Source organism: Hyperolius riggenbachi, chromosome 3 (genome assembly GCF_040937935.1).
Source record: "Hyperolius riggenbachi isolate aHypRig1 chromosome 3, aHypRig1.pri, whole genome shotgun sequence".
In the NCBI taxonomy this organism is placed as follows: Eukaryota; Metazoa; Chordata; class Amphibia; order Anura; family Hyperoliidae; genus Hyperolius; species Hyperolius riggenbachi.
The window spans coordinates 17,244,134-17,255,936 of record NC_090648.1 but is presented as its reverse complement, the minus strand read 5'-3'; the positions used below and the strand labels follow the sequence as shown (position 1 = coordinate 17,255,936).

The 11,803-nt window shown below is 46.3% G+C and overlaps 1 protein-coding gene across 1 annotated transcript; it reads right to left on the bottom strand.

Moving 5' to 3' along the window:
- Nucleotides 1–3,149: 3,149 nt before the first annotated feature.
- On the bottom strand, nucleotides 3,150–7,236 carry LOC137560873 (E3 ubiquitin-protein ligase TRIM11-like). Its single transcript, XM_068272029.1, has one exon. The coding sequence runs from the start codon at nucleotides 7,234–7,236 to the stop codon at nucleotides 5,662–5,664; it is 1,575 nt and encodes a 524-aa protein (XP_068128130.1). The 3' UTR covers nucleotides 3,150–5,661.
- Between the last annotated feature and the right edge of the window lie 4,567 nt (nucleotides 7,237–11,803).

Here is an 11,803-nt window from a genome sequence, read left to right as displayed (position 1 = left end):
AGAACGCCAGGGTGGTTAAAGCTAATGGGAATCCCGATGTAAATAAAAAAGAAGCCAGATACTCACCTAAGGAGAGGGAAGGCTCGGGTCGTACTGAGCCTCCCCTCTCCCGGTGCCCTCCGTGCTGCGCTGGCTCCTCCGTTCACATCCCCCGCCGAGGGGGCTTCGGAAATGCTTTGGGAGCCGAGTCCTCCCGAAGACAGGCGGCTCCACATTGCGTCATAGAGTCGTACGCAGTGTAGAGCGGCCCGTCTTCGGGAGCACTTGGGCTCCCGAAGCCTTTCTGAAGCCTCCCTTCGGCGGGGAAACAGCAGTATTTGACCGAAACGGTCGAATACTGCTACGGGGGAGCCAGGACAGCAGCGGGCACCGGGAGAGGAGAGGGAGTGCTCTATGGGACCCAGAGCCTCCCTCTCCTTAGGTGAGTATCTGACTTTAAAAAAAAAAAAAACGTGTTCCCATTCACTTTAACTGGCAGCAAAACAATGTTGTGTCTGGCCACACTCTGATGTCACTCCATGGGGGAGGGGCTGGCTCTCCGTGGCCAGCCCCCAGCTGATGCACAGGAGCAGCTGACATGTGATGGCCTCACTGCTATCAGCCTCCTGTGACAAATAGGCCTAACCGGGATCTGCTGACACCTGGTGTCTCCTGTGTCTGGCTGCACCTCCTGGTGGGGAGGGTTGTGGGAAATATCTGCTGACTGATAGCAGCTGCCATGGTAAAAAGGGAGATATTTTTTACATACTTCAGAAAAGTTATAGGAATAGAGACTCCAGTGCCACCTTCTGGCCAGTTCTCAGGAAAGAATAACACAGAATAGTAAAAAATGGGATTTAGTCATGTCTGGCAGCCACTGCAGACAGATGATATACAACATGCAGAAGAAGCAGAATGTGAAGCAGATTTGCATGAAATAGGAGATATAAATTATTCTAGATCCTTCTGTGGCTCAGTTAGCAGCTCTGAGATCAAATTGCACCACACTGCAGTCTGACTAACGAGGAGGGACCCATCCCCCATCCCTTCAGCAAATACACCGCACTGCAGACTAGCACACGTGGAGGGACCTATCCCCTCAACAATACACTACACTGCAGACTGACTCACATGGAGGGACCCATCCCCTCAGCAATACACTACACTGCAGACTGACTCACATGGAGGGACCCATCCCCTCAGCAATACACTACACTGCAGACTGACTCACATGGAGGGACCCATCCCCTCAGCAATACACTACACTGCAGACTGACTCACATGGAGGGACCCATCCCCCATTCCCTCAGCAAATACACCACACTGCAGACTGACTAACGAGGAGGGACCCATCCCCTCAGCACAGTGACATAAATAGGGCACAGTATGATAGAAGGTTTGTCTAGGTACAGGGCCGACGCTACCATAGAGGCAAAGAGGGCAATCGCCCCAGGGCCCCAAAACCTGTTGGGCCCCCCAAGGTGTCTCCCCCATCTTAACTGTTGCTCCTTGTGTCCTCTGCAAAGTCTTTGGCAGAGACTCACCTGTGGCGGTGGGGAGGTGAGACACTACACTGCCAAGGAGGACTCTGCAGGGGCCCCAGGGAGCGCAGTTAAGTTGGGGGAGAGTACGCAGCTATCTCGGGGGCCCAGGAGTGAAATCTGGCTGCAATAAAGGGCCCCTAATGCCGCTTTTTTGAACAGGGGGTGTCTATTGGGGGCCCCCAGGCTAATTTTGCCCTGGGGCCCCATCGTTAGTAGAACCGGCCCTGTCTAGGTATGCAGCCTGTGCTGTGATGTTTTGATTGATAATCCCTTTTTATTGCCATTAGTGAGATATGCGACTGATCATTTCCTGTTCTGATGATCACTTATAGGAGAAAACGTTACAGGAAATTTTCAAATTAGGGGACACAGAAGCAAATATAAAGATAACTTTCCCCAATTTCCACATGGAAGATATGTTATTGCTGTCTGTGTCCTGCTTAAGGAGATTTTAGCTTCTGTTTGTATCAGCAACTATTAGTCTCAGGCAGGGCTGGATTTGTACTTTCCAGCGCCCTAGGCCCGCTGTCACCAACCGCCGCCCCCCCCCCCATTCTGTCCAACTCTAACTAGTGATCACTGGGTTAAATGGGCTCCCCTCTGTTTTGCTGCTCTGCCCCCTGTTCAACAAAGAAGCAGTGCATGCTCTGGCCACTCCAGGGGCTTGATGCACAAAGCGGTGCTAACTGTTAGCACGCCTGTAAAAACCCCCTTAGCATGTCTAAACGAGCTTTTCGCGCGCAAAACTTTACACGCGCATTGCACAGAGCGCAGGGAGCTCCGCGCGAAGTGCCCATTAAAGCCTATGGAACTCAGCGCGCGCATAGGACTTTGCGCGTGCAAAACTTTGCGCGCGGTACTTAGCGCACCATCTGATTGAGAAAACCGTTGCTAACCTACTTAGCACCCTGGTTAGCATGCCTAAAGACTTTAGACGTGCTAAGTAGGTTAGCACCGCATAGTGAATTAAGCCCCATGTCATTTTGCACTCCTGTCTGAATGCACAGCAGCCGATTCTGGGCTTGCACACTTTAGAAATGATGCTCATGTGTGAGAAGCACTTCTCAAGTACGCATAACCCATAACACTCTTATTACATCCGTACAGGACTGCGAAATTACAAGGAGCCCGAGTGGACAGCGCTGCTTCTTTGTCCTCTGTGCGACTTGCTGCAGTCAGAGCCACAAACAGGTGATGGTGCAGCGCAATGGAGAGAAGCCCATCCATACCAGAGACCAGGAAAGTAGAAGGATCCGAAACTACACACGCTGGCATAGATGTAGTGTGATACTAGGTACACATGATGCAATTTTCTGACAGATTTAGTGTCAGATCAATTATTTCCAACATGTCTGATCTGATTTCCGATACATTTTTCAACTGATTTTCCATTCACTTCTATGTAAAAATCATTCAGAAAAACCATCGGAAAGCAGATCGGACATGTTGGCAATAGTCGATCTGACAGTAAATCTGTCAGAAAATTGCATCGTGTGTACCTAGCATAAGCTCAGGTGTACTTTACACAGTGACAATTTAGCACTTAGGGCAAGTTAAGGCAGGAAGTTTTGAAGTTTTGTAACAGAATTATACTATTTATTGACTAACCAAAAGAAAAACAGTGAGTCTTTGGCTAATAAGCCGTATTCATCCTTTGTTCCTGTATACAAGATTTTAGGGCACACAGCTATATATACAGTCAGCAGGAGATGCATAGATTGTTTTGTAAATATAAATAAATGTAATACAGTTATTCTGTTTCAAAACATCCTGCTTTCACTGATGGCTAACACAGTACAATGCTTTGCTGCTAAAAAGAAAGTCAGGAAAGAGTTAAACTGTAGCACAAAGAATGTTGCTGTCATTCCCTAGGGAAAAAAAACAAATGAAACAGGTTTGAGGTCTTTAACAGCTCTGATCAGTAATAAACAGCAGTCAGGGGAAGAGGAGAGCTGATAATTCCTGTCCATGAATGGTGCATGAAGAAACTAATCTGAACTCAAAAGTTCTGCTACTTGAGCCCATATATTTTTCTTCTCACAGCAGCTTGTTTGTCCCCAATCATCATACAGAGCACAGGATCATCAGGTGACAGCAGATGCTGACTGTCATCACACACACTCTGCACAACTGAGAGAGTTGCAGGGATCTCTGGAATTCAGGCAGACCAGAGCAAAGCAGGAGAGTTAATTTACTTTGACATGTGACCTCTTATCTCTCAAAGTCCTGTGCCCTGCTGAGTTTTATCATCCTAGGCCATGGCCTTTGCGGCCTTCTCAGAAATCCGGCCCCGGTCTCAGGGACAGAAAGCGAGAAGAAATATTCCCACAGGAGCCCACACCATAATAAAGGTTTAATAAGGACACATCTGAAACTATATCAAAAGCTAAACAAAATCTTGCCTATCCCATGGTGGGTTGGATTACCTTATCCTCAGCCATCCCATGCTGCTGGTCACCTTCGGGGTCTCTCCCACTCCCCATTCCTCTTCGTGTTTAGCTGAATCCATCTGCCGAGTTCTGAACTGCGTGTGCACAGCAAAAGGAATCACTGTTCCCTGAGCACTTCCTGTCCCTGTGCATGTATGCGGTTCAGAACTTGCACATGTGCAGATCAAAAATGCTTGTTGAAGGAATTCCGCCTATCCCCCCAATTAGCTTTACTAATGCTGGAGTTCTATAAAATTCCCAAGATGTCACAACCCATCATTTACCACACAATACTTGCAGCTCTACATTTGATTACTTCAAATTGGAAATCTTCAGAAGAATTTTCCTTCCCGCATCTATTATCATTAGTCAAAAAGAACCTAGATATGGAGATCAGAATCAGGAATAGAACCACAAATAATAGCAAAGGATATATACTCCCGGAGGAATGGTCGTCTTTCTCCCCGTAATAAGACACCCTCTTAGAACTTTCTCTCATCTTCCTCCCCCCCCCTTTAGGTCGCACAAGCAAACGGCTTTGCCGTTCCTTTATACTTCACTGCCACAGGTGTATTATTCCCCTACATTTTGAAGCAGAGGTTATTTCTGGTTTATGTTAATGTACATAGTTAGCTAAGGTTATATTGTAAGTCTTCCACAGAACTCCAAAGGACTACCATCTGTTCTAAGGTCCTCCCTGAAGGTCCATCTGCGTTGAACAGTTAGGTTATATGATTCTACTACCATGTATCTGTTAGCCTCCCTGAGGTTATGTATGACAGTATCAGGTACTTCGGACTTCTGCACGTGTTCTGTATCTATAACAAGAGAAATCGGCTTACTAGAATCTAGAATCCATATTCTCTAGTGTGTGTCTATAGTAGTGTTATACTGTTCTATATATCATTATATTTGGAAATCTTATCTTGTTGTTATGCATGACTGTATATGAGTTAAAACAATAAAACTTGGATTATAATGAAAAAAAAATGCTCGTTGAAGGACTTCAGGCAGGCTGGGGAGAGGAGAGGACTGGGAACAGGAAACGTGAGGGCAAGGAACCCCAAAGACAGGGAGCAGCATCAGGATGCTAAGAATTAGGTAATCCAACCCACCATCATCAATCATTATTTTCCCATTTCGGGGTTTCTTTAAAGTAAATACATTTCAGTTTTCATCTATACCTATGTAGTGGGAAGGCTCTGGACACCATAGAGTCTTCCCGCTCCTCAGTCCCCCGTTTTCCCTGCCCCATCCCCGGTTGAAGTTACTTCTCCTCCTACGTCTTCAGCACGTCTCAGGAAGCCTTCTGAACTAGTCACGTTTCCGAATAGTTCCAAAGACCAGCAGCTCTTTACTATGCATGTGCAAGCCCAGATCCATGCCCAGTACGCATGAGCTCGTCTTTGAAACTACTCGGGAATAACTTCAATTGGGGTTGGCACAGTAACAACAAGATGGAGCAAGGAACAGGGAGACTTTATGGCATCCGGAGTGTTCCTGCTACATAGTTATGTATTAAAACTAGTTAATTTTTCTCTTTACATTCCCTTCAACATGAAAAAAAGAAAGAAACAAAAAACGAAGAGAGAGAGAGAAGCCTCTGGCTATAAACGGATGACATAAAGCAGGGCTCCGAGCACCGATATGCGATAATATATAATAAAATACTAATGAATGATGGTGTCACCAGTGTCTGGGCAGATTTCTCACATCTCTGACCTCCCCCCAGATATCTTTATACAATCTTCCCATACACCTAATGCAGCATGAAGGGGCTCAGTGAAGGTGGCAGTGAAGGTGTGGAGGTGTGTGATGATTGGGCCACACAAGGCATAAAAGGAGATCTGCCCGGCCTCATAATCCAGATACACCCTGACTCTATGACGGGGGATCTTGTCAGGTAACTGCATCCCTTCATTGTCATGTCTCACTAAATATTGATCACCAGTCCTGTCCAAACCCCAGGACTTGTTATTACTGCCAATCTGTGCCTGATCACCTCCCCTGGTTATACTGGGGTAACACATCCCGACTGTCCAGCTCTCTGATCCCCCAACATCCACTTCCCAGTAATGTCGCCCTGAGGAGAAACTCTGGCTGCTCAACACCTGAGGTCTATCCTGAAATCTCTCTGCTGTGTCTGGGCGATTCTGTCTGCCTGCCCAAGATGCAGATTTCCTGTCATCTGATATCTGTAAATAATCTCTAGCTGTGTTTACATCCAGTGATATGTCTGCAGCTTCCTGTGTGTAGAAGCATACATTCACTCCAGATATTATATCAGATAATATGTGTAATGTGTGTGAGATGCCGACCACATCCAGATCCCCTCCATCATGTATGTCTCTGTCCTCATTATCCCCCTCCTCCGTGTCACACATGTCACATGTGTGTGATTCCTGTAAGACAGTCAGTGGATCAGTCATGTTACACAGCTCCTCAATGTGACGCATCTTCCTGGACAACTCATCCTTCTTTATTTCCAACTGCCTGATTACATCACCACAGTGTGACGACACCCGATCTGCCTGTCTGGTGATGTCACTCAGGACTCTCTTTTCCAGGTTTTCCAGCTGTCTCCTGAGGTCTCTAAACAGGGCAGTGACTCTTTCTGTTTCATCATCTGCTTTTTCTTGTGCTGTTGTCCTTCGTTCCTCCAGACTCTGGACTCTTTTTTCCATCTTTTCTCTCTGTGACATCACTTCCTGCAGAACATTTCTCAGTTCACTCTTCCTGCCTTCAGAGGCCTCAGCCAGAGACACCATCTTATGGCCGACATGTTCTCCAATCACGCAGCAGGACACACAGACACAGGCAGCATCCTCAGTGCAGTAATATTTAAGCACCTCTTGATGGATTGAGCATTTCCTGTCCTCCAGGGAGGTGGTGGGGTCACATAAGACATGTTCTGGGGACTTTTTGTGGACTCTCAGGTGATTCTCACACAGGGAAACCTCACACAGCAGACAAGATTTCACAGCAGGTACAGGAGTGTGAATACAGTGACTGCAGAAGACCCGAGACTCCTCCTGACCTGGCTGAGTAGGCAGGAAGTTCTCCACAATGTTACACAGCTTTATGTTACTCTGCAGTGCCGGCCACTCCTGAAACTTCTCTCTGCATTCAGGACAGACATATCCTCCAGACCCCTCCTGTGTGTCCAGAACACGATGAATACAGCCCCGGCAGAAGTTGTGTCCACATCTCAGGGTTACAGGATCTGTATAAATGCTCAGACAGATGGAACACTCCAGCTCCTCTCTCAGACTAGCAGAGGCCATCGCTGACAGCAGCAGAGAATGGAAGGTGAAAGTTTGTAACAGTCCTAGAGAATGCAGCCAGGCGTGTCTCAGCACTGTGTACACAGGGCGAGGCAGATACTGGGATCTATGCCAAATTCAGTGACTCTCTGGAATGCAGGTCATACACTCACCTAAAGGATTATTAGGAACACCATACTAATATGGTGTTTGACCCTCTTTCGCCTTCAGAACTGCCTTAATTCTATGTGGCATTGATTCAACAAGGTGCTGAAAGCATTCTTTAGAAATGTCGGCCCATATTGATAGGAAAGCATCTTGCAGTTGATGGAGATTTGTGGAATGCACATCCAGGGCACGAAGCTCCCGTTCCATCACATACCAGAGATGCTCTATTGGGTTTAGATCTGGTGACGGTGGGGGCCATTTTAAGTACAGTGAACTCATTGTCATGTTCAAGAAACTAATTTGAAATGATTAGAGCAAGAGCATTGTGACATGGTGCATTATCCTGCTGGAAGTAGCCATCAGAGGATGTGTACATGGTGGTCATGAAAGGATGGACATGGTCAGAAACAATGTTCAGGTAGCCCGTGGCATTTAAACAATGCCCAAGTGGCACTAAGGGGCCTTAAGTGTGCCAAGAAAACATCCCCCACACCATTACACCACCACCACCACCAAGGCATGATGGATGTATGTTCTCATTCTGTTTAGGTTAAATTCTGACTCTGTCGAGACTCATCAGACCAGGCAACATTTTCCCAGTCTTCAACTGTTCAATTTTGGTGAGCTCATGCAAATTGTTGCCTCTTTTTCCTATTTGTAGTGGAGATGAGTGGTCTTCTGCTGTTGTAGCCCATCCGCCTAAAGGTTGTAAATGTTGTGGCTTCACAAATGCTTTGCTGCATACCTCGGTTGTTACGAGTGGTTATTTCAGTCAACGTTGTTCTTGAATCAGTCGGCCCATTCTCCTCTGACCTCTAGCATCAACAAGGCATTTTCACCCACAGGACTGCCATATACTGGATGATTTTCCCTTTTCACACCATTTTTTGTAAATGCTAGAAATGGTTGTGCGTGAAAATCCCAGTAACTGAGCAGACTGTGAAATAATCAGACTGGCCCGTCTGGCACCAACAACCATGCCACGCTCAAAATTACTTAAATGTTCCAGGCATTCTTTCCCATTCTAACATTCAGTTTGGAGTTCAGGAGATTGTCTTGACCAGGACCACACCCCTAAATGTATTGAAGCAACGGCCATGTGATTGGTTGATTGGTTGATTAGATAATTGCATTAATGAGAAATTGAACAGGTGTTCCTAATAATCATTCAGGTGAGTGTACGTACAAGGTAATGATTAACCTTTTCGGGACCACGTGCATTAGATTCTACGCCGCACTTGTGGCTGTTCTAGCCTGATGTGGCGTAGGATCTACGCCGGCCCACAATTTCCGATCCCGACGCGATCGTGCGCACCCGGAGGGGGAGATTAGGCTGTCATATGACAGCAGACATCTCCCCCGAGTGATCAGCAGCCATCGCGTATGGCTGCTGATCACGTGATCACTACGATCGCCGTCTGATCGCAGTGATCAATTTGACAGCTGCGGCGGCAGGGGGGAAAAGAAGAGGATCCACTCACCTCCCTGCCGTTCCCGCGATGATCGGCACCCCCCTCTGCTCTGGCCAGCATCTGTGCTCCATCTGACGTCAGCGCCGGGTCCCGGCTTGATGACGTCATCAAGCCACGTCCCGGAACTGATCGTCAGACAGAACGGAGATGCCGGCCGGGTCCCGTGCGGCTTATCGCTGGAGCCTGGAAGGTGAGTGAAGGCTGCTGGCAGAAGGGGGGGACACCTGCCACCATGGGGGGACACTGCCCAGCCAGCCACAGACGGGATCCAGCCGCCTGACCCCCCCCCCCCCCCCAAACGTGCGCACCTCCCTCCCGCGCAAAATGCCTGGTCCTTAAGGGGGGGTAGGCGGCCGGTCCCGAAAAAGATTAAAAAAATAAAAATAATAATTTGCATAAAAAAATAAACAAATATCAGATATCCTTATATTTCAGGAAACTCATTTAATTGCAGAAACCATATCTAGTATTTGTAGACACTGGGTGGGTTGGTCCCAGCACTCTGTATATACTTCTAATTCTAGAGGGGTGTCGATACTAGTACATAAGCGAATAAAATGGGAACCTCTCTCCTTTAAATTGAACCCAGGGGAAGATATGTTTATGTCCATGCTATGGTAGATTCCCTTCCTTTGAAATTGTTAGCAGTATATTTACCCCCACCCGCTTCATTGGAGGTGCTCCGTCCAATCATTCCAATGCTGTTTAATCATAGTGAAACTCATGTGATGTGCATAGGCAAGGCAACTTCAATTGTACAATGAATGATGAGACAGATAGACTTCCATGTATTACGGGTAGACGGACTCACAGGCCCACACTATGTAACACGCTTACCTTCCAGCGGCAGGTCCCGCAGCATCTCCGGCGTGGTCTGCCGCGCTGGAATTCTCTGACGGCATCCCCGGCTCCCCTCTGGTGGTGTCTTCCGGCTCGCGCGCGACCCAAAGGTTGCATTGCGCACGCGCGAGTCTGAGTGAGCCTTATAGGCTCAGGAGGAGGGTTTAGGTGGTGAGCAGGGGGATGTCATTAGTGACATCACCAAAAGGGGAAGTGACTGTGGAATTAGGAGTTTGTATATAAGGCCAGGAGCTTCACTTGCTCACTGGCCTTGATACTAATCAGTTCGCTGGTTCTTGGCCTAGCTAGCTTCTTGAGCTACATCATATATGGTGGTACTCACCATATACTGTATATGTACTCCAGTAAGTCAGTTTCATTGATAGCTGTAAATTGTAATTTACTAGGAAATCACATCTATTGTATATTTATCTGTGTACCGACCTTTTGCCTGTCTTGACCTTGCTCCTGTCCAGTCCCTCTGTACGACTGTCCTCTGATTTACGTTACCGACTCGGCTTGCCCTTGACTCCGCTACTGTCTGATTCTTGCAATACGACTGACATCTGATACACGTGTATAACCCTGCTCGAATTTGACTACGATTAAGCTTAACGATTTTGTACCTCGACATTGTAACTTGTGCACAAGTTCTGACCCATAGATTATACCTTGTACCTTGTTGTGTATTATCCGTGTGTATTACCTCATCACGCACCAGCGTGATACGCTACTGGCTGATTAGGCAATGTCTTTGGACTGGTCTGACGGATGGCAAGCTCTTAATCCAACTTCCTATGCATTTTCTTGCTATACACCTGCCCAAAAATCACTATCTTGTATTGATATAGCACTGGCTAACACTGAAACATTACGCCTACTAAAAACAGTAGAATACTTAAACAGAGGAATTTCAGATCACTCTCCCTTACTGCCATCTCTATCCACTTCACAAGAGGTTGTACGACCAACATGGAAATTAAATCCCTTCTGGTTAAGTCTCTTCCCACAACCAGATCGAACAGTAGACCAAATTACTAATTATTTTTCTACAAACACCGATACCAGTACTGACCCAATAGTATGGGATGCCTTTAAATGTTATCTGAGGGGATGCCTACACTCCACAATATCCTACATTAAAAAAGAGGCTAATGTAAAAGAAAACTGTCTATCCCAAAAGTGCTCCAAGTTGGAACAGGCATATATCAGTGATCCGTCAGATCAGTCTAGAAGAGCCTGGTTACTATCACAACGCAAATTAAATATTCTTTTAAATTATAAGTCTAAACAAAAAACTCTTCTTTACAAGACAGACCTACTTTGAAAATGGGAACTTTACTGGTCATCTACTGGCCCAAATGGCCCATGGACATAGGACTCTGCGACAATTATTCATATACAAAAACAAGATGGGTGCCTGGTTCGGACCACTCCAGACATTTTGGAAGCCTTCACTCTTTTCTATAAGAAGTTATATACTTCACAAAGAAAAACAAAAGTTTGCTTTCTTAAAACAGAAAGAATTTGCGATAATTCAGGTTGGAGTGAGCTTGAGATGTCTCCCAGTGCATCACTGCTGAATATTTGCAAATTAACCATTGTTACCCTTAGAAGCTAAACACACCTCCAGAACCGCTGGAATGCAATGATGTGTCAGTTTGTTAATTTGTACAGAGCCATAATAATCCAACATGCATACAGACTGTTTCGGATTGTTTGATCCTCATCAGTGCATGGCATGGATTAATTTGGCTCTATGGAGTAGGGCTTGTAACACCGAGAGGTACAGACTACCCAGCAAGCTCATGGTGAACCAGGGTAACAATGGTCAATTTGCATATATTCAGCAGTGATGCACTGGGCGACATCTCAAGCTCACTCCAACCTGAATTATCGCAAATTCTTTCTGTTTTTAAAAAAAGCAAACTTTTGTTTTTCTTAGCATTTTAGTAAGGAGGCTTTTAGGACCATTGTAGTCCCTCACACACTCCAATGAGTTCTGGGTCACCATGAGCTTGCTGGTTAGTCTGTACCTCACGGTGTTACAAGCCCTACTCCATAGAGCCAAATTATTCCATGCCATGCACTGATGAGGATCAAACAAT